At 42.5% G+C, this 27,953-nt stretch overlaps 1 protein-coding gene and 1 non-coding gene across 2 annotated transcripts in view; one reads left to right on the top strand and one right to left on the bottom strand.

The window, feature by feature from the left end:
• LOC145412960 (akirin-2-like) overlaps nt 1–23,239 on the bottom strand; it is a 31,712-nt gene extending 8,473 nt beyond the window's left edge. Inside the window, exons 1-4 of the mRNA XM_080282782.1 lie at nt 23,180–23,239; nt 11,394–11,601; nt 3,686–3,930; nt 3,276–3,438 (exon numbers count right to left, since the gene is read on the bottom strand). Coding sequence (XP_080138908.1) covers nt 3,276–3,438; nt 3,686–3,930; nt 11,394–11,583 — 598 coding nt within the window. The 5' untranslated portion in view covers nt 11,584–11,601; nt 23,180–23,239. The remainder of the gene's footprint in view (nt 1–3,275; nt 3,439–3,685; nt 3,931–11,393; nt 11,602–23,179) is intronic.
• LOC145413073 (5S ribosomal RNA) lies at nt 19,980–20,096 on the top strand. Its single transcript, XR_013899682.1, has one exon. It is a non-coding gene; the product is annotated as a 5S ribosomal RNA (ribosomal RNA).
• Nucleotides 23,240–27,953: the final 4,714 nt, after the last annotated feature.

The following is a 27,953-nucleotide window of genomic DNA, read 5'->3' as shown; positions in this document are numbered from 1 at the left end:
GAGCTTCATGGCAGTGGTAGACTCGTTCCATCACTTTCACTATCTCACTCACTAAGGCGGGTAAAGGCGGGTAGCTAGCTGGCAAGCCTCATGGAGAATTTCAAGACTGACGAAAAAAATCGGAGAATCTGCCGAACGATCAGAGATTTTCGTAAATGGGACTATTTCTCAAAACTGCCGAAATGTCAGATTTGCCAGGGAATTGGATGCCGAAATATTGGACTTTTACTGTATAGCATTTTTTTCTGCACAATATTGATGAAATAGGTCAATATTAATCAATAGGTCAAACATGGCCAGAGTTCCCTCCACTTTTTTTTGCTTAACCAAATTTCTTAAATTGGAGAACTGTGTGTTGCACTCTACTAAAAGGCTCTGCAGCTTTCTTACGTTTGTGTTTCTCTTTCTCAAGGTCGCACAGTTTTGCAAAGTACATGTGCAAATTATACAAAATTAATTTCTATCATCTCCAGGGACCTTGAGAAGCCAGTTTTCGTACTTTTCGTCTTTTAGCCACGCCTTTCTAAATTTCTCCAAATATTGTGGCTTGCCCATTTTTAAGTATATCCAAGCACTTTCTTCTGGGCTTGTAGTAGACTCATAACTGAGTGCGTTGTGTGCACTGTATAGGGCTAATACGTACTGATGTTTCGTAAAGACATGTCTTGTATGGATGCTGGTGCCACCTCTTAAAATAATGTTGAACAGCTTATTTCTATTATATTATGCTCATCACAGATCATTAACAGAAAACTGGTTGGCATTTTTTCTAAGTCATACCAGATGTACTTAGCACTACCATAAGTACTAAATCTCATACATGAATTTTAGTACTTAGCAAAATCGGCATAACCTGTGGCTTGGTCTAGGCAAACCGCCAAGGGGCAGGGAGGATCAGGGGATACATCACAGGCAGATGTAATGCACGCTATGACTAAATCTGCCCACGTTTTGTCTGTTTTTTACCTTGCTTTGACCAGCTGTCTCGCGCAATGACTAAATATTCCATAATTTTTGGCCTCAGGCTGCGTTTTCACTATCGTAGCAGTGAAGTGTGTTCTTTTAAGAAACAGGCAATTTCTCCACCCATGTAACATTTGTCAAAATCATGTTTTGACTATATCTTGGACTAAAAAAAAAAAAAAAAAAAAAAAAAAAAAAAAAGTAGAGTGACACAAGGAAGAAAAGTAGCTGGAGAAATGAAGGCCTTGAGAAGAAACAAAGGCTTGAGTGTTCCAGCTGCACGAGGCTTCCATGATGGAGTGTTAGTACCAACATTAACATATGGATGAGACTATGGTGTAGCATGAAAAGGAAAAGTCAAGAGTAAGAGCAGTGGAGATGGGACTGCTGAGGAATGTATGTGGAGTACAGAGGGTCGACAGAATACAAAATAATCTGATTCGTGAAATATGTGGAGTAGGGAAGTCAGTGGACACCAGAATCGAAGAGAGTGTACTGAGATGGTATGGTCATGTGAAGAGAATGGATAACAATTGTGTCGTGAAAAAAGGTATATCTGTGGGAATCTGAAGGAGGGAGGAGACGAGGTAGACCAAGGAGAAGGTGGAGAGCTATGGTGGATGACTGTGTGAGGAAGAGAGGTATGGAAGTCAGTGAGGCTAGGGAACTGACAAGAGATTGAGCCGGCTGGATGATGATGTGAGGAGAAGTGCATGATCAGGGATTTGGCACTCCTTTTTTACATGGTGCATCTGGATTGACTCTATCAGATAGGTTTGTGTGAAGCTACAGAACATGGTTAATGTTCTTGGTGTATACGATAGAGCCAAGATTTCAGAGACTTGAATGATAAGCGAATGGACGCGTGGCCTATTGGCTTGGGCAAATTTGGGCTGTCTGGATGTTGCTACTCCTCACCGTGCCCTAGGGTGGGAAAGGAGGTCCAGATGATGATGATGATGATGATGATGATGATGATGATGATGATAATGATGATGCATCATCTCCAACTGGTACAGGAGAAGACCTCCTTTTTGTGGCACTGATCTACAGTAACAGAGTAGCTTCACTCCCTGATTATACAAACATCCCTTGACTTCCTCCTGATCCCTTGAAAGAAAGAAGCCAGGGACTGCATGATAAGAGGAGTAGTGCAACTTCAACCTGCAATTCACCAAGCTCATATTCAGATAAGCTAGGACTTATCTTTAAGCCACACTTTATGACCACGTCATAGGTCTTTTTTGGCCTGCCTCTCGTAACCGTACCTCAATGTTCACACTTCTCACCTTCTGCACCCAACTGCCACCCTCCATCCTCTCAACATGCCCAAACCATCTCAATCTACCCCTCCTCATCACAATTTTAATTTATTGGTATTGTGATGAGGGGTAGATTGAGATGATTTGGGCATGCTGAAAGGATGGAGGATGACAAATGGATGTGGAAGGTGAGAAGTGTGAACACTGGGGGTAAGGTTACAAGATGCTGACTAAAAAAGACCCAGGACTAGGTCACAAAGTATGGCCTCAGGGAAAAGGGACTGAACAGGGTGGATGCCAGAGACTGAGCAGCATAGAAAGCTGCCATTAGGTGACTAAGGCCAACACATGCAAGCATGCTGCCTTCATAAAGGATACAATATGATGAAAATGACATCATCATCATCATCCAGACTTCTTTTCTCCACCTATGGTTGAGATGATGCAAGGCTTTTCTAGAAAGCAAGGAAAAAACATGATAAAGGGAGAACTAACCAACAGTATGTCCTGTGAAATGGGACAGGCAAGCATTTGACATGCATTCAGAGATCGTTCAAGCCCCCAGAGGGTGGTGTCATGTAATCATCACAGAGGGTGTTAACAGGTCATCATGACATGATGACAAACCTACTCACACTAAGTTATGCACGCTGATACACCATAATGAAAACTGATCAAACATTTTTCTTTTAATACCATATACCCTGCAAGTACTGTATATCTAACTATAAAATGGTACAAAACATGAATAAAGTTCATTTCTGGTTGTGTGATGATTACTAAGGAGGGTCCTTGGGCAGGTAACTGTGCAGTCAACTGCTAAATCATCAACATCCTGACCTATAAATAACAACAGCCCTTTGAGACTGAAGAGCTAGGTTAGCATAGTCCATACATTTAAGAATGGATGATAAACCTACCTCCCTTGATGGCATTATATGGCTGAAAAGTCTCCAGTCACCTCTTAGGAATCCAACTCAAGCAAGCGAGGAATTCTGACCACTAAACCATGTTAACAATATAACAAACACATTAGGCTTTGACACTTACAGCTGGGAAGGGCTGCTTGCGAGAGCCTCTGTTGTATTTGATCAGTTGTAAACCGCACAAAGCAATCATACTGCTCAGCAAGTTTTGAGGCCAACACCTTGTCATACTCCTCCCTGATGGTCACCTCGCGTTCACGCAAAAGTTGTTCACAGATCAGGTTCACCTTAAATAAAGTTTTGACATTACAATATGACAGGAATTGTATTTACTAGTAGTTGCTTTAACAAAAAGATATAAAATTTGGCAACATAAAAGAATTAACAGAGTATAATGAATAATGAATGTGACCTGGAAAGTTTGTACAGGCAATGTTGAGATAACAATATACTGTATAAGCAGTACTAGTGGTAATATAGTTTAATACCTAGATGAAAACAAAGTTATGAATTGATTATGAAATACTACACTACCTGTCTGAAAGTGAAGAGAGGCTTGTCTTTGCTGAGGGAAGATTGATGTGAACTAGGATGAAGAGGTGAAACACCCGTTACGGATGAACTTGAGGCAGGCAGGGGTGAGGTAGGTGAGGCTGGGGAGGGGGGTGAGGAGGGAGAGTCATACCCTCCCTCACACTCCATACTGCGCTCCCCACATTGCAAAATCCTTCGTCGCTTCAGCCTGCGAATCTCTTCTCGAACATTCTGTGCTATTTGCTCTGAAAGCACAGTACACATTAGGTAGTTACTGGGTATAAGTCAAGGTATTCTTCCGTATGGTGTTGATACACCTTCAACAAGCAAGTCTACGACATGTTTTAAATATATGTGACTCTATACTGAGTGACAAGCCAAATGGTTTCCTGTACACCAGGAAACCATTTACTACGCTGGGTGGTAACCATTTAACCGAATTTTGGCGCCTGGTGGTTTAGTGGGTAATTATGGCACTCCAGTTGGATTGAGCTGGTGAAGGATTATATCCAAAGGGTGGTTCGGGTTTACTGCTCATATATTGGCACTCAGGGATGAGTGAGGCTGGTCACTCTCATCTTAAATGTCAGGACCAACTTGCCTAGCCCCAGGCTCCAATGCTCCTCATGGGGCAACACAGGACTGGATGATGGATGGATGGATGGTAAATATTGATTAAATCTTGTGTCTATTGCCTTCTAGCTAGTAAAAAGCATACTGTAAATTTATTTTAAAAATATACAGTAATCCCGCATGTTTCGCGGTAGTTACGTTCTTGTAACCCCCGCGAAAATTTAAATCCGCGAATACTCTATTAACAATTGAATCTTGCACTTGTGTCCACCATGCTGCCCATCACACAGTCCATGTCCATACTGATTGCGAGACAATTCGCCGTCAGACAATTCCCCGTCAAAACATGGACGATTCCCCTTCAGAACAATTCGCACCCTGGACGTTTCCCCGCCATTTTATAAATATACTAATCAATACTTTTATAAATATACTTATTATTAATTAATCAATACTTTAATAACTATATTTCAGGTGGATCCGGGATCCAGCAAAGTCTATGTTCAGTAGCGTAGGTTCTGGATATTATTTATTAGTTGCACCTTTAGTCAATAATTAACTTGTTTCTTCTTCGCTGTAGTCGCCTTTGAATTATATTCTAGCGTCACCCATAGCTATCTTCATTAATGAAGGTGAATTATCTTGTGTTTGTTGTGACTGCGAATTGTCCCGAAACCTCCATACTCATCCCGAAATACCTTCTTACAAGATTGAAAGCACATACTCCATTATGAAGGAAAAACGTAAACACCGTACTGTAATACACAATTATCTACACATTTATTCACAAAACAGTACAAAATGAAAAGATGCATTAACTGGTGATAGCAAACACTCGCACGGTCGTTTCTTAGCTTGTCCAGTGACACAATTTTCTCTGCTGTCATAACTTTTCTTGATCGTTTTGTCACTTTGGAGTTCTTACTAATTGTATTATTAGCCTTTGGTGAGGCTGGCTTACGTCCTGGGCCCATGTGGAAAGCAAGTGGGAGGCAAGAGGCTCGTATCATAATGCAGTTACAAGAACACCAAACACATGAGGCAATCAGGCGTGGACTGAAGGATGTGGGGCAGAGAGCAGTGTTGCCATATCCAAACAACGAAATTATGCTAGGGCAGTGAAAAAATTATGCTAGATTGAGCAAATTTGTTCCAAGTAAAAAATGAATTATGCTAACTTGAAGCTAAATAATAAAATTCTATACATATTCATGCTACATATTAATCATGTACTGTTTACTATGAAAATATTAAAATGAACCTACATACAGTAAGAGGGTAAATATCGGTTTTCTGCCCATACTGCTTTTTCCCACGAAACTTACGTTTTTCTGATGGATTTTGATGTGATTCATTCGATTTTGAGCATCATTTCCGTCGGAAATAACCAGATTTTGAGATATGACCCCCCCCCATCCCCCTGCAACAATGGGGGAGCTTTGGGAAATCGGGGGTTATAGGGAGGGGGGGAAACACAGAAAATGGTCATTTCCGACTGAAATGAAGCTGAAAATCGAATGAATCATACCAAAATCCATCGGAAAAACCTAGGTTTCATGGGTAAAATACAAAGCTCAAACTTATCCTAACCAAACCTAACCGAACCAAACCGAACCTAAAACCTAACCTAACCTAATCCAACCTAACCTAATCCAACCCAACCAAGCCCAAACTGAAAGTAACCAACTATTCAAACCTTACATCTTCTTACCTTATTCGTCTCTCTCTCTCTCTCTCTCTCTCTCTCTGATTTGTAGCTTTTATAAAATTATTCCAAAAATATTCCATTCCATTCTAAATTATACTAGAATGATGCTAAAACTTCTAATATGCTAAAAAATATTCCAGACTCGAAAATTTTATCAAAATTATGCTAAAAGAATAAAATTATGCTAGATATGTAACACTGGCAGAGGGGCCGCGGGAAAGGGACAGAGGGTGGCGTGAGTTTACCGCGCTACAATTGGAAGTTGCGGGAATTTCAAATTTTTTGTTTTCTGTATATTCAAGGATATTTTAGTTGAACTTATTAATGCTAAGAAAATCCGCGAGAGGGCAAAACCGTAGACAAAAAATCCGCAAAAAATGCGGGATTACTGTATATAAAAATAAAATCTGGTCAGACCTATGTGGTGGAATCATGATTTCAAAAAGTTTGAATGCTGGGTGGACGAATGTGACCTGTTTCACAAAGCATGTTGTTTGTTATCCCTCTATCCCCCCCCCCCTGCTTTCTGGTCCATAACTAACATCTCCCTTTGGTGGAAAAAAAGAGGCTGGGATGGTGGTAATGATTTATACTATATTAAAACCTTGAAATAGTCAGCATTCAGCACTCCTCCAACATACAGGTCATGTCCCTAATGTGGTAAAATCAAACTATGGTTATATGTGAATGAAGTTCACTCATTCTATCAAGTCAGAGTAAAGCTGATCAGTGTTAAATAACTAGCTAAGGCTCCTGGAAAACTGACTGTAAACTGTCTATCTATCCACAGTCAGACATCCTAATCCCGTAAGGGGTGGCCATAAACAAATTGTCTCCACGTCACCCTGTTCCCAGCCATTATGCTGCCCTCCCCCTTACTCACCCCCCCCCTCTCTCTCATACACCTCTCCACTCCATCTCTCCACCTCATCTCGGACTTCCCCTCCCTCTCTCCCTTACACGCATACACTCTCCTCATTAGTCTCTAACTTCATCCTCTCCACATGGCTGAACCACCTCAGTGTATTTCTCCTAATGCTATCACATCAACATCACAATGCTCTTTCACTTCCTCATTTGTCAGTCTGTCTCTCCATGTAACTCCACATGCTCCTCTCAAATAGCTCATTTCCACTGCTCTCATTCTTGACTTGTGTCCTTCCAACAAGGTCCAAGCTTCACTTCCATATGTTACAGTTGGTGTCACAATACAAACATGCAGCAGCCGTTTAACTTCCATGCTCACTTCCCAATTTCTTATAACTGCTTTCAAAGAAACAGCAACCTTTCTTCCCTGTTGTACCCTTCCAAGCACATCACCCTCTTAACTTCCATCCTTACTCATCACACTACCTTAGTACTTAAATGTACTCACATTTTCCATTTCTTCCTCATCCAACCACACTGTACATTCAGTGACTTCATTTCTCTTGAAGACCACAATTATACTCTTCCTTACATTCACCTTTAGATTCCATTTCTTACGCACTCTCCCAAACTCATTCACCAAGCCTTCCAGGTCCCCTGCATCTTCATTTAACATTACAATATCATCTGCAAACAACACAACAGGAAGTTTCTAAATGCTGCCCTCTCTCATTAGGAAAACTCCAACATCCACTGACCTACCTTGTATCTCTTAAAACTCCATCCATATTCAGATTGAACAACCATGGAAACATAACACATCCCTGTTTCAATCCAACATTCATACAGAAAAATTCACTCAGTTCACCATCCACACACACTGAAGCACTAGTGCCCTCATACATACTCTTCATGGCATTCAACAGCTTCCCATTTACTCAACATATTCTCATTATTTTCCACGTTCTTTGTCTATCCACCCTGTTATATGCTTGCTCCAAATACATGAAGGTTCCACACAACTTCTTTCCTCTCTCTAGAATCTTTTCCACTAGACACCTTAGGATGAATAACTGATATACACAGCCCCTTCCCTTCCTAAACCCTCCCTGTTCTTCTCCAACTAATTCCTCTGTCATTTCCCTAACTATGTAACAGAGTTGTAGAGTTGTTATGAGATCTGAGATTTCACTGTATATATATATATATATTACACACACACACACACACACACACATATATATATATATATATATATATATATATATATATATATATACTGTATATATATATATATATATATATATATATATACAGTATATGCTATTTTTTCCAACCGTGAGTGTGAGTAACCTCCCTCATACCAAGAAATGCTAGCCTGTGGTGCACTGCCTTACTTCCATTTCCCATTCACATTATTATTTTCAGTTTTGTAAGTCTGTTTATTTGAACAGTGACATACAATCATGCCTAATGGATGCACTGCTGCAAGTGGGGGAGGGGGATACCAGTATAGTGCTCTTTTGACAGAATTCCCAAAGGCACAAACAGGGTTGGAAAAAAAAAAATCATTGATTTAAAAAATCTGATTAAAAAAGAAAAAAAAATAATTAAAAAAAAAATCTGTGATTTTCCCCAATCCTGCTATGTAAATAAGTATCCTACAATATTCTTTTCCTATTACACTAAGAGGACAAATGCCTCTATGATTACCATGCATTTCTTTTTCCGTTTTTTCTTTGTACAGGGGAATAATTATACCTGACTACCAATCCTCCAAGCCTGTACCTTCCTTCCAGGCCAATGTGCACATCTTCCATATCCATTCAACTACTACCTCTCCCCTATGCGTCATCATTTCACTACACACTTCATCTATTCCTGGGGCTTTCCCCATTTTGACTTTCTTCATTGTTTGTACTACTTCCATCCTACTGATCTCTTCTTCACTTCTCATCTCCCTCCTCCTTCCAGCCATTCCTCAGCCACTTATACTCGTGTTACTTTTAATTTCTATGTTTAACACGGGTTTAGATGATGGATGGATGGATTGAACATTTCCTAAAGTGTTCTCTCCATTTGCTCACTTTTCCTCCCTTCACCATTGGCAATCTGCTATTTTTATCCTTCACTCCCCAGTTACCTTCTTTATCACCACCTAACTCTCCTTACCTCCATCCAGAACATTTTCTTACATTCTCTCCACTTGACACTCAAATTCCATCCATACTCCTCATCCACTCCCTTCTTACTCTCTCTTACTAATCTTTTCACCTCTCTTCATCTCAACACTAAACTCTCCATTCTGTTTCTCACATTCCTCCAAATCTCTGCTTCCCATCTACTAACTATATGCTTTCCTTTTTTGTGCCGCAGATTGCCCTACCTCTTCATTCCACCACGCTGTTCCTTGCCCCCACTTTTGTCATTTCTTCACCCCTCAAACCCCTTCACATGCTGCACAGATTTCTTCTGTGAGTACCTTGCACACGTCTTCTACCTCCCTCATCTACTCCAGATCATATTTACCCAACCACTCTTGCACTTCTTTCTTATATTCCATCTTTTTTTTTTCATCCTCTTGGAACCTTTCAATCTTTTTTGCATGGAGTGCTTCCTCCTGCCTTTCTCACCTTCTATTTATCCATTTATTTATTGTAAACTGAATAATTTTACATCAATGTAGTTAAAACATGGGTCCAATCCACATACCTCTTCATCATCCTTAGGGTACATGACTATTAAGAAGATTACATTTTGACAGAGGAAATAAGTGTAATGAATAAGTGTAAGAATAAAAAATGAAATACAGTACTAAACAGCAGGTACTAACAGGTTTAACAGAGTAGAATACTTAGCCTATACATGCAGCACTTCTTATAATGTAGTAAGCACACAATAATGATATACCTATTAATTACTAGTTACATTAGCTGGACTTATAACAAATGTGGTATGAGTGACAGTGAGAGATTTGGCGGGAGAGACAGGGCTATTCCCACCCTGTACTGGCACACCAGTATAAATGCAAGTTGCCCAACTGGGAACTAACAAGTAACTGTCAGCTTGCACACATTTATGCACTGGATGCAAAGAAGTATAATGTCACCCTCATAAAGAAACTGCCTAAGACATTTTTTCTACTTTTCAGGAAATCGAGAAAAACCTGTCTCATTTTCTTAACTTTTAAATAACTTAGGCAGAAGCTTGAGGCAAAATTTTAGACCACTCACACCCTAGACCTGGCAAAGGCAGGTATACCAATAGGTGTGCCTTGTGATGAAGACCAGATTTAGGCAAAAAGCCAGAAATCATCAAAAAATGACTTAGGCAATTTCTTTATAAGGGTGACAATACTTATCTGTCCTGACTGAGCCACTGAGTATGTATGTATTGGCTGGGGATTATATAGTGAAAAATGGGCAGTAAAACCAAATGACTGCAAATGTAATACATTGTATACCAAAAAACTAACACATGGATCACATGTATTATTATCCTTATAACTTACATGGATGGGGTAATAAAAGAGGTACAAGGTAGGGTAGTGGATGTTGGAGTGGCCCTGGTGAGAGAGGATAGTGTTTGGAAACTCCCAGTACTGTTGTTTGCAGATGATACCGTGTTGTTGAGTGAAGACGAAGGAGAGCTGCAAGGCTTGGTGGATGAGTTTGAGAGAGTGTGTAGGAAACGGAATCTAAAGGTGAATTTAGGGAAGAGTAAAGTGATGGTCTTTGAGAGAAGTGAAGTCAGTGAATGTACAGCGAGGTTGGATGGTGAGGAATTGGAAAATGTGAGTACGTTTAAGTACTTGGGTAGTGTGATGAGTAAGGATGGAGGTTTGGCGGGTGAAGTGCTTGAAAGGGTACAGCAGGGAAGAAAGGTTGCTGGTTCTTTGAAAGCAGTGATAAGAAACAGGGAAGTGAGCATGGAAGTGAAAAAGTTACTACATGACAGTATTGTGATACCAACTCTAACGTACGGAAGTGAAGCGTGGACGTTGTTGGAAGGACACAAGTCAAGAGTGAGAGCCGTGGAAATGAGTTATTTAAGAGGAGCCTGTGGAGTCACATGGAGAGACAGGCTGACGAATGAGGATATAAAGGAGCGTTGTGGTGTTGATGTGGATGTGATAGGAAGCGTTATGAGGAACACACTGAGGTGGTTTGGCCATGTGGAGAGGATGGAGGGTGAAAGACTGACGAAGAGAGTGTATGTGAGTGAGGTGGAGGGGGAAAGAGGGAGGGGGAGGCCGAGGATGAGATGGAGAGATGGGGTGGAGAGGTATATGAGAGAGGGGGGTGTGAGTTGGGAGCAGGGCAGTGAAATGGCAGGGGACAGGGCGACTTGGAGGCGATTTGTTTGTGGCCACCCCAAACGGGATTGAGGCGTCTGGCAATAGATAGATAGATAGATAACTTACAACCCCATGGGATTGGTGCCTCTGATGTATGGTTATGATTTGGATGTGTCTAGAAGATAAGTTTCTTGATAAATCCTTGAGTAACTACCACCTGGATGGTGTCAACATCTGACAGCAATTTAATGAATGTGCTCTACCTGGAGTGAGAGTGGGGGCGGCATCAGCAAACGGGGACTGTGATTCAGTGTTACGAGCAGTAGCGGCTGCTGCAGACTGAGGGGACACACACATAGGCATGCATCGCCTCCGCTTGTGTGGCCGGGGGGTGCAGCTCCCATGGTGTAGTGGATCAAACTCCAGGGATCGCTTCAAAGTCACACAAGCCATGTTGCAAATACAGTATACCTGTGAAAAAGGGGGTCATGGGTGATATACCAAAGTTATGTAATGCCACAATTGTGTACTTGTTCTTATTACATTCAAAAGTCCATCATCATCATCCCAACTTAATATTTACTAAATAAATAAATAAATAAAAAAGTACTGCCAACTGACCCATAACAGTGAAAAGGTTAATAAAGGATACTGATAACTCTTCCAGTTCAAAAGATCGGTCCTAAATTTAATAAAATTGTATGGAGCTTTGAATAAATAAATAAATAAATGAACCACTGGGGTGATGAGCTAAACTCTAAATTTAACAACCAATAAGAAATCTACACAATACACTATGTCATACTACACTAACCATTCTTTGCTGTGTTTTCAAATTAAAGACTTATGCCACTTTACAGCTTTGTGTACCCTTACTTCTCCTTCCCTCAAAAATTACAGTAATTCCTGTTATATGATGTTGCGTTATCTGACTTGCAAAAATATGGCTGAATTGAGCAATATCTGTTATTGATGATACTGAGAGCATGCCATTAACCAAACACGAATAATCAATACAATCTTTTACAGTACTACAGTAAGGTGAGCACAGTATACAGTGGTTGTATATTTTAATGTAAAATACTGTAATGTTTATCGGGAAAACTGTTCTTGGGGTTGTTTTTCTATGCTTCAATAGTCATGCAGTACTTTTTTTTTTCTTTTCTCTTCTAAAGGGAGGAGAGGGGTTCTGCTTCACTGAAGGGCTGAGAGGGGTCGTACAGCATTATCCAAAAAAAATGCATCATCTGACATGGCATTGGCTGAATTATGATGGATATTTGTAGGTACCAGAGTGCTTGAAAGCTTTGATGCAATGGAAAACCCAGCTAAGTTGTCCAGTGAAAAACATGGCACCCCAAAAGATATACATATATTTCTTATGCCTTAACCCGTGGATTGTGAGCCACAGCTCAAGCTGTGCTGGCCGTACATCACCGTAAACAACTTGACCCCTATGCAAACTTACGCATGGCGCTATGCAAAGATGGAGAAAGAAAAAGATTTTTTCTTTTCACCAGATGATGCCTCGTATGTTTTATCTTCAAGTTTATAATAAATAAAAAACAATTTTTTTTTTTCCCCTCTTTTTTCACTACTGTACATAAACTAACGCATGGCCCTATACAAAGACGGAGAGAGAGAGAGAGATTTTTTCTTTTCACCAATAACCCTGGATGTTCAAGTTAAAAAAAAAAAAAAAAAAAAAAAAAAAAAAAAAAAATCCCTTCATTTTTTGCGCACCACGGGGTGGGATAAAAAAAGGGTAATTGCGCAATCCACAGGTTAATCCAGCCACTTATAATATATACAGTAATCCCTATACTATCCGGACGCCCACTTTCCGGACATCCCCACTTACCAGACATTGTGGACCTGAACCTTCAGATCCCAAAACTGGCCAAAAAAAGAAAAAAATCCCCCCCCCAAAACAACGATTTTTTTCCCCTCCCGTAATTTGAAATTGCCGCACAACGCCGGACAGCTGTTACACCAGGGCCCCTTCACCCTTTCCTTCCTCCCCCCTCCCCCGTCAGGGTTGCCATTTGGTATTTTTCATTGCCAAATGTGGGACAATATGCTAGTGAAAAATTCGTTTGGTAATGGATCAGAATAATGAATTACCAAATGGATTTTTCACATGTATGAGGATACACAGGATGGAGATGGTGGATTGTCTGCTCTCTCTAATTAACTTGCTAGCCTACAATACATAGGATGAAAATAATCAACATGCTGTTAATTATAAGAAGAGTGATTACATGTATTTCCACTTGTATATATAATTAGTGAAAAATAAATGCTAGCTTTACGAATTTGGTAATGAAAAGTTAAATTTGGTAATGAAAATTGAGGAGTTTGGTAATGTGGCTGTTGCGATCTGGCAACTCTGTTTCCCTGTCACCAACAGTCCAACAGTTACTGCTTAACTTTGATCGCGAGTGGATGCTTAACGCAGTGGATGCCACATGTGCTCGTTTTTTTGTGAATAAACAGCGAATAAACTGCAATACCTCGCTAGTAGACCACATGGGAATTTACAGCATTAAGAAATTAGAATTGAGAGTGCAAAGGATTAACTGTGGAGTGCAAACTGGCAGTTGAAACTGCTGTGGTGGAATTAACAATGTGCAGTGTTAAACAATTATAACTCACAGTGCAATGAATTACTGTAAGTGCAGCACAACACTGGATTACTGTATGTGCTTTCACCTCCCTTACAACACCATCCATGTAAATATTAAACAACCAAGGCAACATCACACATCCCTGTCGCAGCCCCACTCTCACAGGAAACCAATCACTCACAGCATTTCCCACTCTTACACACGCTCTACTATTTACATAAAAACTTTTCACCCCTTTTAGTAACCTACCATCAAGTCCATACAATCTTAAAACAGTCCACAAAGCCTCCCTACCATAAATGCCCAAAACACATCCTTGCCTTTCGCTAAATACGGTACTTTTTACACACTTGTCTCACCGCAAACACCTGATCCACGCATCCCCTCCCTCTCCTAAAGCCACACTGCTCATCACCAATCACTCCCTCTGTACCCTCTCTAACTCTCATAATTAACACTCTACCATACACCTTACCTACAACACTCAACAGACTTATACTCCTAAAGCTAGTACATTCATACTTATCACCCTTGCCTTTATACAACGGGACCACACAAGCACTTGCCCAGTCAATTGGCACCATACCTTTCTCAAAGCACACATTCAACAATCTTACTAACCAGTCAACAATAGTCACTCCACCACCCTTCAGGCATTCCACAGAACACCCATCCATACCTGCAGCTTTCCCTGTTTTCATCTCCTTTACTGCCTTTTCCACTTCCTCCTTCGTGATCAAAGAATCATTCAACTCTCGCAACACATTTATTCCTTGCACCCTTCCATCCACCACAATCTCAGCCACCCTTTCCTCCTCTGCATTTAACAATCTTTCAAAATTCTCTACCCATCTCTTCCTTACTGCATCCATCTCAATTAACATCCTTCCATCCTCTGCTTTTACTCATTCTTCCTTCCCAGGCTCTCCCTTTCGCACCCTTTTCACCTCCTTCCAAAACATTTTCTTATTCTGTTGAAAATTCTCTGTCAGCCGCCTACCCCACCTCTCATCTGCTGCCACTTTAGCATCACGCACAGCCCTTCTTGCCCTATTCCTCTTTTCCTTAATACCTTTCATATGACATCTCATCCTTCCTCTGCAGCCACACTTCATATGAACGTCTCTTCTAAGTCACAGCCATACTTACTTCCTTGCACCACCATTCACTTCCTTTTCTTACACCACCACCCACACGTCTCACACCACACACCTCTTCTGCATGCCCCACCACAGCACTCTTAAATAACTGCCATTCCTCCTCCACACTGCCATTTTCCCGATCATTCACTGCATTCCACTCATCTTTCAATTTCTCCTGATACTCTATCTTTTTCTCTCTTTTATCCAACTCAATTACTTTCAAAACCTCCCTGCCACACCTAACCCTGGGAGATCTGAATGCTAGTGGGAAATGTAGCAGTTGAAGGTGTAGTTGGTATGCATGGTGTGCCTGGAAGAAATGAAAATGGAGAACGAATGATAGCGATGTGTGTTGAGCGAGAGACGGTGATTGGAAATACACTGTTTGAGAAGAAAGATATTTATAAGTATACATGGGTGAGACAGAAGGGTGGAAGGGTTGTCGATAGAGCTTTGATGGACTATGTGGTTGCGTCTAGGAATGTAATAGGAAGTATGTTGGATGAGAGAGTTCTGAGAGGGGAGGATAGAGGTATGTCTGACCACTACCTGGTGGAGGGAAAGTTAAGAGTAGGTAAGAGATGGGTGAGAGCTATGAGGGTTAGGTGTGGCAGGGAGGTTTTGAAAGTGAGTGAGTTGGATAAAAAGAGAGAAAAAGATAGAGTATCAGGAGAAATTGAAAGATGAGTGGAACGCAGTGAAAGATCGGGAAAATGGCAGTGTGGAGGAGGAATGGCAGATATTTAAGAGTGCTGTGGTGGGGCATGCAGAAGAGGTGTGTGGTGTGAGACGTGTGGGTGGTGGTTTAAGAAAAGGAAGTGAATGGTGGTGCGAGGAAGTATGGCTGTGGCTGAGAAGAGACGTACATATGAAGTGTGGCTGCAGAGGAAGGATGAGATGTCATATGAAAGGTATAAGGAAAAGAGGAATAGGGCGAGAAGGGCTGTGCGTGATGCTAAATTGGCAGCAGATGAGAGGTGGGGTAGGCGGCTGACAGAGAATTTTCAACAGAATAAGAAAATGTTTTGGAAGGAGGTGAAAAGGGTGCGAAAGGGAGAGTCTGGGAAGGAAGAACGAGTAAAAGCAGAGGATGGAAGGATGTTAATTGAGATGGATGCAGTAAGGAAGAGATGGGTAGAGTATTTTGAAAGATTGTTAAATGGATTGTGCAATTAACTTTTTTTATTCCCCCCCGTGGTGCCCCCAAAATGAAGGAAATTTATTTTTGTTTTTGTTTATTATAAACCTGAAGATAAACATCCAGGGTATCATCTGGTGAAAAAAAAAAAAAAAAAAAATCTCTCTCCATCTTTGCATAGGGACATGCATAAGTTTAGGTAAGAGAGGAAAAAAAAAAAATAAATAAATAAATAAAATGTTTGTGTTTATTATAAACTTGAAGATAACACATCCAGGACATCATTTGGGGGGGGGGGGATCCGTCTTTGCGTAGCATCATGCGTGTTTGCGCAGGAGTGAAGTTAGCGGTGATGCACAGCCAGCACAGCCTGAGCTGTGGCTCACAATGCAGCGCTACCCAGCCTGAGCTGTGGCTCGCAATCCATGTGTTAAATTTGCACCAAGCAAATGCTTCCATCTGAGGTTCTCCAGAGCTTGGCTTAATGTCTCAAATGATGGTGCCAATTTTCTAAATGGTAACCCAATCTAACACTCCATTTGTAACGAAGACCTTGGTGTCAAAACTGACACAAATCTGGAATTTCTTATGCACATCAGGGGTGTTAAAGCTGGAGGTGTTGCTGCCAATCTTCTTAATTACAAAATACTGACTTCCCCTCTTATCTCTGACATTCATTCCATCACAGACTTTGCTTCTCCAGTTTGGAATCATGGCTTCGTAGGTGACATTGGAATCAGTTCAACGCAGATGGACCAAGCAAAATCTTTGGGCTTTCAGCACTCATATATGTGGTCAGGCTAAAAAATTTTAATCTATTTTCTATCAGAGGCAGTCTACTGAGGTGCAATGTGATCCTATGCTAAAAAATATTCCAAGGTCTTACTCCCATAAAACCCACCAACATTTTCCATTTGACCCCTCATCAAGAGACCAGAGACCACACGGCCGTATGCTTAAACACATATGGAGAGGCCCTACATTGGTCCCTACTTTACACACTAAGGAAAGCAAATGAAAGCCCTCAATTTTTACATGGTATGCTAGGAGAGCATTAGGGGAAAGGGGGCGGTTGGTAGCCCTGAGTGACCAGTTGGTATGTCGGAAGTGCTCCCATGGGAGTCGCCGAGACTATTCTTTGTCCAGATGATGTCAATCAACAACAAAACAAAATAATCATGCGTAATTTTTTTTTTTATATACAGGTATTAGCACTTGTTAGTAAGTATACTTTATATACTTTTATAGTAATACACTTTTCAATCAATATTTATGTTGTAACTATGATAGTGCTGGAGATGGGTAGGTTTGGTTGGGATAAATTTGGTTGTTACCCTAAAATTGGTTAGAGTAGCCTGAAATAATTTAGGATAAATAATGTTGGGTTGACTTACAAAAATTTTTTAGGTTTGGGTAAATGAGCACTGATAATGGGCAATTTTGCTGAAAAATGGCATTCTAAGATGGCGTGATGAGTCTTAGCGCACAGGTTAGGATAAGTTTGGTTAGGTTAGCATAAAACTGGCTAGGTTAGTCTAAAATAGGTTAGGTAAGGTTTGGATAAATAAGGTTGGGTTGTTACGAAAATTTAGGCTTGGATAAGTAGGCACTGCAAGGGTAATTTCGCTCGTATACGGTGCTCTAAGATGGCGTCCATCTGTCTTCGTGCAATGCAAAATAGTGGCTGTCCATGAATAAACACTGCATTTAAAGCACTTTTTACCACATTCAAAAGAAATGAAAAACACTGCAACTTGAGAACACAATTTGAGAGTATTTGAAGAATTCCATGAAGGGCTAAAGCAAGGAAAAAATGCAAAATAAGGTGGTCCTATGTCTCCTTAACCCCTTAACCGCGGGGCATCACTTTCGTGACGCTTGGGAGCAAGGGATCATACCGCGGGGCGTCACTTTTGTGATTCTCTGTTATTTTGAATTCGCCTGGGCTTTCAAGTGATGGCTTGTATCATCTATCAGAACTGCTAATGTCCAACACTAGTCAGCACTCCTAATCTCATCTGTACTCCCATCCATTGTTGACAATTTAGCCATTTCTCCACGTTCTTGACTCCCCTCCCTACCTCCCCTCCATTACCCTATCCTCTCGCCTGCCCAGCCGTGCTAAGTAAATCTTCCCTGGAATTTTTCACTGATTTCATCCATTGAAATAAGGCCTATGCCTATTCTTATACCAAATAATAAATACAAGAAAGAAATTAGGTAAGTGAGAGTGCCATACACCTAGAATTGGCTAATTATCACCTGACAACACCTCACATGCACTCGTTAGCTAATTTTCGCTATTTATTTCCCCTTGAAATATGCCGTATAATCTATTTTCGTAATAAAAATATATATAAGAAAGGAAGGGAGAAGCCTAAGTGATATTTACATTCACCTGGAACTACCTAATTATTGCAGGCCACCACACTCAATTCTACGCTAAGTAAATCTTCCCTGGAATTTTCCACTGATTTCATCCATTGAAATAAGCCCTATGCCCTATTCTTACACCAAATAATATATACAAAAAAGAAATAAGGTAAGTGATAGTGCCATACACCTGGAATTGGCTAATTATCACCTGACAACACCTCACGTGCACTCGTTCGCTAATTTTCGCTGTTTATTTCCCCTTGAAATATGCCGTATAATCTATTTTCGTAATAAATATACATTTAAGGAGGGAAGGGAGAAGCCTAAGTGATATTTACATTCACCTGGAACTACCTAATTTATTATGTATTGTCTTGGTTTCCTGCCAATCATTTCATTGCTATATATTAGCAGGTCTCGCAGGGCTGAAGTTGGTAGTATTGCACTCTCTCTAGCCAGCAGCAGGAGGCCACTACTATCAGTTCACTATCGTCTTTGAAAGTGGGAGTATATCTTGATTAGTTCCTGCTAACTTCCGCCACTTTTTATACCCATGCAAAGGTCCCTGTGATCTTTACCCCCTACTAAACCTTGTGTGGAAAGAGGTAAAGGGCTGACAATTGATAAAAGAGTGACTACGATCTTTTTATTGAGTAAAATAGTGCAAGTGGAATTGTAAATAATGTGTAAACAGCAAGTGAAAGTAATGAATGTAAATATAAGTGAACAGTGGAAAATAGTTTTATAAGTTACTTCAAGTGACAGTGCATAACACAGTGTAAATAAAACAGAAATGTAAATAATGTAAATAAAAGAGAACGTAAATAGAAATGTATATGTGAAGTATTATAAGAATATGAGTATATATACTAGGAGTAATGAAAGTGAAAGTTTCACTCTAGCATGTATGAATACTATGAGTTATGAGAGTGAAGGTGAAAGTGACAATCACTCTCAATGCTAGTATACAAAACGAGAAAGTGAATGCTACGTATTTTACCAAAAGAAATTGAATCCCTACAGTGACAATAAACCACTATTACTGAAGGAAACTTATGGATAAAGACTGTAGATATATATATGTTATATAGTAACAGAAATATAAACTGTGAGTGTTTTTATGAATAATAGACAACGCTAGCGGCGAACGATCGGAAGTGTGATGGTCATACAACCTCGTAATTTTCATTGATTCACAGTGGGGTTTGTTTTTGGAGTATGGATTCCAAACTATCTGAGATTCATAGAATAGTGTTTCTAGTGATAATATCAGGCTGTGGTAATCATATTACGAGTTGTCGGGAAGTGTAAAGTGGAGACTTCGTTACTCAACTTCAGAGGTCTCCACAAGTCCTACGGTACTCGACGAAGGCTCAACAAACACCCAAGGAGAAAGCTGAAGGTATGTGCCATAAGTATATGTGATTTTAATATTCTAAGACTAATAACTGATTTTTGGCAAATATTTTTAGAGAGTCTGTCGGAGTGCGAATATGCTTGCGGGAGCCGCAAGTCAAAGCAAAACAAGCCCGCGGTTTAAGGGTTACCAAGAATTATGAATAGAATGCCAACGGCCATACCACGTTGAGTACACCGCTTCCCGTCCGATCAGCGGTTAAGCAACGTTGGGTCTGGTTAGTACTTGGATGGGTGACTGCCTGGGAACACCAGATGCTGTTGGCATCCCTACATGTCAAGTGGGGTTGGTGGAGGGTTAGTACCCCTCCCTGTAAAACAGTTAACTCTAAGCCCTTGGCCACCCCGTTTGGGATACATGGCGTCTGGCAATGGATGGATGGATGGATGAATAGAATGCTGCTGATAAATACAGTAACTAAAAATGGTATTATGAGAAAATGAAGAACAGTTTGCAGTGCCTGAGATTAAAATGCAAAGATGATCCAATGCTGGCATGACACTTCAATAGTTTGGCCTATGAGCGAAGAACAGTACCGTTCTCGTTGTATATATTGACATATTACAGTATTACCTTTAGCACTGACTGAGTTCTATATTCAATTAAATCACATGGGTAACATATAAAAGTTGTTTACACATGTCAATTTTAGGATCTCGCCTACTGTTAACTACTCTTAAAATACCGGTAATAAAAATGACAGTGCGTGTCACCACTAGGGCAGAGACGGGCCCGAGCTTGACCTACTACTCAGTAAGGCTTTTTGTCTCCAACTCTCCCCCTCTTACTGACTTCAACCTCTGTCTCTTCGCTGCACTGTTGCATCATTATCTCTTTTCTATCGCAACTTCAATGGTCACTTCCTCTGATCTGTCTGCATGCATTCCTCCACCTCTATGACGGTCAAGTAGCACCCGTCTAGCAGCAAACTCTCACCCCTTTCCTGTCCAACTCTAATGCAAGAGTTAACTGTTACTCCAAGTCCTTCATTTATGCAACAGGTCAACTCTGGAACCGTCTCCTTCTGTCTGTGTTTCCTGCCTCCTATGATCTCCAGTCTTTCAAACGCAGCGCGTCCAGGCATCTCGAAATGAATGGATCTTGAATTTGGCTCTCTCTTGTATTTTCTTCTTCTCTTGGAAGGAACATTTTTTGCGGGCTCATGGCCTTTGGTTCCTTCTTCCCCACAAAAAAAAAAAAAAAAAAAAAAAAAAAAAAGTACAGCCAGCATGTTTTAACAACCAACAGTTCAGTTTCCTTGTATGTTTGCATTGCATTTTTAGCAAGTCAAAATATTTTTACATAAATTATTTACATTACTCTATCCTTTTTGGAGGTAAAGACTTACTTTGTTACGAAAGATTAAATATAGGATTTGTGAAAGCCATACCATTCCTCCCCTTAAAAAAAATGTTGGAACAACCCCTACAAATTAAACGAAGTCTTTCCCTACATAAACTTTTAGCATACCCTTTTGATACAGGGCCCTTAGGAAAGGCCCTACATTAGCTTTAAGCATACAGCTGATAGGTTCTAAATCCACATATATACAACACGCCCAGGTCAAGGCCCATAAAAGATTCTTCAGCTGTCATGCTACTCACTACTGGAACTCCCTACCATAAGATGTAGCTAGCTGAAGCATCAACCCTTTCCCAGTTCAAATCTAAACTTTCAGTTACTCCTGCCAATGAACTCTTCACCTTTTAATTAATCATATAATCAGTACGTACATTCATACCACTCAATGCAAACCATCTACTACTAAATTTTGTTAAAATATTGTATTAAAAAAAAATAAAAATAAAAAGCACAACTTATTGCAGGGTACACCATCATTAGAACTTTTGCCTTACTCCATCTGACTGGAATGTCCTCACAGTTTCTTGGGCTGTACATCCTCCCTCAGCTGTCTGACCACTGGAAGGTCATGACCCTACCACGTGAGTAATACTTAATAATTCTGTAAGTAACTACTAAATAAGGACGACTGCAGGAGAGCTCCCACTTACACATGATGAAAATCATCTTATGACAAGAATTATCTTTCATTATTGTACATTCATTTATGACACCCAGATTCTGCGGAAATATCATTTATGTTGCTGAAGATTGTATGAATCATTCATGACACCCAAATTTTGCCAAAATAACATCTTCCTCAAGAGCACGAATTTAGGTTTGTTGACATTGGTGGTGGCGTCCTGTGAAGGACAGTGAGTTGATTCAGACCCAAAACTCATTTATCCCCAACTCATTCAAGATAGATTAGGTTAAATTAGGTTTGGTTGGATTAGGTTAGGTTAGGTTGGTTGGAATGAATAATTAGTGGCTGGCAGACTGGATGTGGAACTGAATCAACCTACAAGTCTGACATGACAGATGACAGCTTGCCACGGTTTGCATGTAAAACTGGTGGTTTACTGTTGATATCTTCGAAATGACAACTTTCTGCATCTTGTAAATGTTGTCAGAAAAATGTAAAACAGTAAATGAAAAAACGTGACCTCGAGTTCTCATGTGGAGAGGATGGAAAGCGAGAGACTGAGGAGAAGAGTTCATGTAAGTGAGGCAGAGGAGGGGGGAGAGGGAGGGGGAGGCCAAGGATGAGGTGGAGGGATGGAATGAAGAGGTATATGAAAGAGGGGGGTGGAAGCTGGGAGCAAAGCAGTGAAATGGCAGGAGACAGGGCAACATGGAGGTGATTTGTTTGTGGCCACCCCTTACGAGATTAAGGCGTCTGGCAATACAGATAAAATTTTCTGCACATGAGCACTCCTGCTGTTTCACTCTAGGCAATTTTCACTTTACAGTAGCGTCTACACGGAAGGATCCATTCAGTATTGTTTGATCATAAAACAGACCCCATAGGTTCTCTAGGTCATTGATTTAATAAGCTTGCCAAAGTGCCCTTACTACTATAAAAGGTTCAAAACTTTCAATAAGAATTTGTTTGTGCTAATGCATCAAACCCGGATGCCAGAGTATTGATACCAACTTCGTCATGCAGCAGATTTGAGAGAATGTACAACTTGAACTTTACAAGTCAAGGTTTTGAGAACTGACTTCAAGGTGTGACCAAAGAAATGCCATTCTGCCACTTACCCTAAAATGTATCAAAATACAAAGTATAATAATAAGATCCTATACTTCACTGGTGCAGCTAACTCATTTTTAAAGCCATTCAGAATCATGGTTTGAAAAAAAGAAAAAAAAAAGTACCCCAGTGCTTGTCCATCTATTCAAATTATTTAAAAATCCATGCACAGGTCCATTCACATTTTCCCCAAGACATCCTTCGGTTAACAAATTGTTACAATATCAATATACTAACCTACTTAAGGCATACCTGAGCTAATGATTTATAATTACAAGGAGAGCCCCTCCTGACGAGGATTCAATATGGCCGTTTCTAAACAATGGCAGATACTCAAGCCTGGCCGATGGTTCCATACCAGGAACCCTAAATATTAATTCTGTATTTTATTTTACTTCCTAACAGACCGAACAATAATTATGAGTTAAATGTTAATTATCCTTCAGATAACACAATATGTGACTTCTAACAAACTACTGCATCTTGCTTGATGCAAAGCGGTACGTACGAAAAAGAGCAAAGTATTTAAATATAAATATGGGGAACAACACATACGATCTGGATATGTGCATATGTATAAATAATACATCGAATACCAGGAAATGAAGCCACTATCGGCAGACCTCAAACTCGCAGTAGATTAGTAACATCATTCTAGCGCCCGTCCACTTTGGATCTTTAGGCATGGGTAATGATAGAGTACACGAGTGTCCATATACAATATACGCTGCAATGTCTACCATGGGGTAAAGGTTAAGAGTAAACGAAGCAGCTGCGGCAAAATGGAGGGCAGAGGGGTCAAAGGAGGCAAAACGGCTACTGTTCAAAGGACATCTTAATGTGAAAGAACCCGATATAGAATGAGGTAAGTAGCATATATATATATATATATATATATATATATATATATATATATATATATATATATTAAAATGCCGAAAATAATCACCGAGGGCAGCACAACACCCCGGGTAGGAGCCTACGGAGGGGCAGACAGAGCGCTACCTGACCCCAGGCGACAGGGACATAAGTCCGCCCGGACCGCGCTCCCCTATGACCCGGAACTCGGCCGCCGCAACCATAGCAGGAAACGGAGACTACTTTGCGGGCGAGCTGACCCTCGAGAAGATCGGGGTGGAGCTACTTCCTTAGCTCCAAGCAGCACCCCAGCGACGGCCAGCAGCCACGCCCTTTGTGAGACGGCCAGGAGCCGCTCAGACCTTCAGGAGACGGCCGGTAGCTGCTCGGAAGGCTTCCTAGATGGCCTGCAGCCGTTCTGCCCTGCAGATGGCCAATAGCCGCTCCCCCCTAAGAGCCACAGCCTGTAGCCAGGCTCAGGCAATGGCCAGTAGCCACTCCCTTAAAAGGCCACGGCCTGTAGCTGGGCCAAACAGTAGGTGATGGCCGGTAGCCGCTCCCCCATCAGGTGCTGCTATACCCCCCTACAGGAACCAGCGACAGCCGGTAGCTGCGCTGGGGAGAGAAGGGTACGTCCCTTCTCCTCCTGTAGTTACCTCAGAGGACAGGACATAGGCGACGGCCGGTAGCCGCGCCTGTCAGCAGGAGACGGCCTGCAGCCGTTCCTCATTGGCACATCGTCCTCCATACGGGGTTCAGGCGACGGCTGGTAGTCATGCCGACAGGCAAGTGATGGCCGGTAGCTGCACTTCACCTGCATCCCCGTCAGGGAGTCGAGCCCAGGCAATGGCTAGTAGCCGCGCTTATGATGAAGGGACGGACGGTAGCCACCCTTGTTTTGTTGCCCACGGGAAACCAGCAATGGCTGGCAGCTGCACTGGGGAGGAGCACCAAAGCCCCTCGCCCCTTGTGACTCCACTACGAGAGGGCGTTCTGCCATCAGACCTGCCGACTGGTGGGGGTGCAGACAACCCTACTGTCCACCACCAATGAGGCAACCTTCAGGAGGAAGGCCCCAGCCTCGAGGATCTGTGGAGAGGCCCTGTACTATCCCCAGGGCTATTCTCTGCACAGCCGGCTCCAGAGTGACCCTACTTGATGGACTCCTACGGAGGCCGATGCTGCAGCCCACCCCTGACGGCGTCCCCGACAGCAGGAGATCACAGCCAATGGGCTCCTGAGGCCGCTTCCAGGACCCCCGGGCGAGACCTCTCCCCACCTCGATGCAGACAACACTCGTCCTCCATCAGGTGCCTGAGTGAGCGCTTCAAGAAACTCTTCGGCCCCAGTCCCGAGGGCCGGACCCCAGTTCCCACCCCCCGACCATGTGGGGCTGTTCGCCGCACGCAGCCCCGGATGAGAAAGGACGCCCCTAAGAGTGATCCCATGGCCACAGGACACGGAGCTCAGCTCCCTTCAGGAGCCGGGCTGTGAGCTCTCCCGCTGCCCTCCGCCAACACCGCCACCCTACCCAGTCCCGACAGTGAGTGACAGTGGAAGTGCAGTGACAGTGAAACAGTGACCTAGACCTCGGGCAGTGTGTTAAAATACTAGAGGGGAACTAAGCCCAAATTCTATAAGTGTTACAGTACCGGAAATATAGACCAACAGTGAAAGTGACAGGGCAAGAGAAGCCAAGCAGAGATTAGAGTGACCTGAGTGAATGTGCATCTCGGCTCTAGTAATACAATTCTTCCGTGACATAAGACCTATATCCAAGCTACCTATTCCAACCACAGTGTAAATTTCCCTCAAAGTGACAGTGACCGATTCCCCTGCCCAACACCTTAAGTGCTGTTCATTGTACTATTCACTTTTATCCTGAACTATTGTTCCAACAGTATCCTGCAAGTTACTGCTACCCCCGATCTCAGTACATGTTATATAATTGTCTAGATTCCTGTTTCTGACATCTACCTGTTCGACATTTAGAATTTACCAATATACGTGTATGGTTGTTGCACTGAGTTTTTGTGCCCTGTGTCTCTCTTAGTTTCCTAAGCTCCGGTCTAGAAAGGGAACCCAGCTGCAGAATAGGCGTTCAAGGGAATGGAAGCCGACCCTTAAACACCTAGCATAACATATATACATATATATATATATATATATATATATATATATATATATATATATATATATATATATGAAATACCCACCCGACGGAGCGGCCCCGGCACACCAACCCCAAGAGGACACGGGGAGGCGACACCCATCCCAAGAGGAGGCCACGGGGAGGCCTACGGGGAGGCCTACAGGGACCCAAAACCACACCGGCCCATGTCCCCAGCTACTTAATGCCCCTCTTCCACCCAGCCAGACCCACGGGAAGTGCATCGTCCATGTGCATTACCCTCCAACAAGGACAGCACTCAACAGACTCGGGGTGGGACTTGTTTGGATACAGTCCCAAGTAGGCTCTTGGTAGCAGAGTCCACTGCATGGACCTGTCATCGCAAGAGGTGGAGAGGCCACCGGTCCTTTTAATCCTACACACCCCAGGGAAACAGCAGAGCAGTAGAGTCCACCGAACCTACAATAGGAGAGTTCACTGGACCTCCTTCTTCTGCCACCCACCTTCGGGAGCAGGGATCTTGGTCCATCCACCAAACGACCCTCACGTGCAGTCCCAGGGAAGAGAGCAGAGTCGTGGCAGAGTCCACAGAGGGAGAGACCACCAGTCGTCCCTCAGCTGCAACTTTCCCCCGGCAGCAGGAGAGCAGTAGAGTCCACTGGACCTGCCACAGGAGCCAGAAAGTCCTCCGGACTTCCTCCTCCTGCTGTCCCCAGGATGGTTGGTGCCCTGACAGAGTCCACTGGACCAGTCGGGCAGAGGGAGAGTCCACCGGACCTCTTTCTTCCACTTCCTCAGGAGGGATCCTGGGTAGAGTACACCGGACTTACCAGGCAGAAAGGAGTCCACCGGACCTCCTTCCTCTGCCCCGGAGTGGAGTTCCGGCAGAGTCCACCGGACTTGCCAAGCTGAGCGAGAGACCAACGGTCGTCCTTCCTCCACTACCCTGGAGGCTCCCTGCAAGGGTGACGTCCCTGGCTCAGCCCACCCTTCCAGACGCCAAGCGAGACGCCCCTCACGCTCCCCCTCCACTACAAAGGGTGGAGATTGCTCCCCTACAGTACTCCTGTTGGAGAGCGTTTGGGGTGGACCTGTTGTAAGCCTGGGTGTCCTGTCCCTACAACCGAGCCCCTGACACCCCCAGCAGCTGATGGACTCCCCAAGGGCGAGCAGCCGCAGACGACCCCTGAACGCCTCCCCCTCCTGGTGAGACCACAGCCTCCGGACCTCGAGGGGCGCCCTGCAGATGAACCCAGGCCCAGACCATCCAGTAGGACTCCCACCACAGCCAAGGGCAGGCGCCAGGCAGCACGCCTACTAGCCGTATTTGGCCCCAGTTCTGAGGGCCACCACACTCCCAAGGCCCCCGCCAGGAAGGGGCTGCCCACTACACCGCCCTCCAGCCTACTACTGGACCCCCAAGTGCACAGCCCGAGACCAGCGCCTTTACCGAGAGCGCACCCCTGATGGCCCTCTCCCACACCTGGCCGCCACCTGCATCTACCTGTGATCTAAACTTTGTGTGCCCAATATATAGTCTTATAAACTCTGTGTAATACTTGTGCCCCGTCTATAGTGTTATAAACCATGTGTATTGTGCCCCATATATAGTGTTGTGATATAACCCATACTTGTGCCCCATATATAGAAGTACCGTGTCCTGTATCGTGCAAGTCCGTTGTGTATTTGTAAGGTAATATACGGGTAAGACTTGTTAGCCTGTGTTTGAGCCCTATCCCTTGTTTGCATGCTCTGTCCCGGTCCTGAACAAAAGAAACGAAGTTCATGCCCGTACGATCTGAGTTCAAGAAATTGAACCCTGAATACGCTGCATAACAATATATATACAGTATATATATATATATATATATATATATATATATATATATATATATATATATATATATATATATATATATATATATATATATCACTGAGCGCTATAATAAGGCCCAGTGACACACATACACACACACAGCATGTATTTGGATGAGTAGACAGCATATATTTCAATTTCAAGAAGGCATTTGACAGAGT

The sequence above is a fragment of the Coenobita brevimanus genome, chromosome 94 (assembly GCF_032717465.1).
Source record: "Coenobita brevimanus isolate Jiangsu-jjx chromosome 94, ASM3271746v2, whole genome shotgun sequence".
Taxonomy (NCBI): domain Eukaryota; kingdom Metazoa; phylum Arthropoda; class Malacostraca; order Decapoda; family Coenobitidae; genus Coenobita; species Coenobita brevimanus.
The sequence above is the reverse complement of the archived record's forward strand: the minus strand, read 5'-3'. Positions and strand labels throughout refer to the sequence as shown.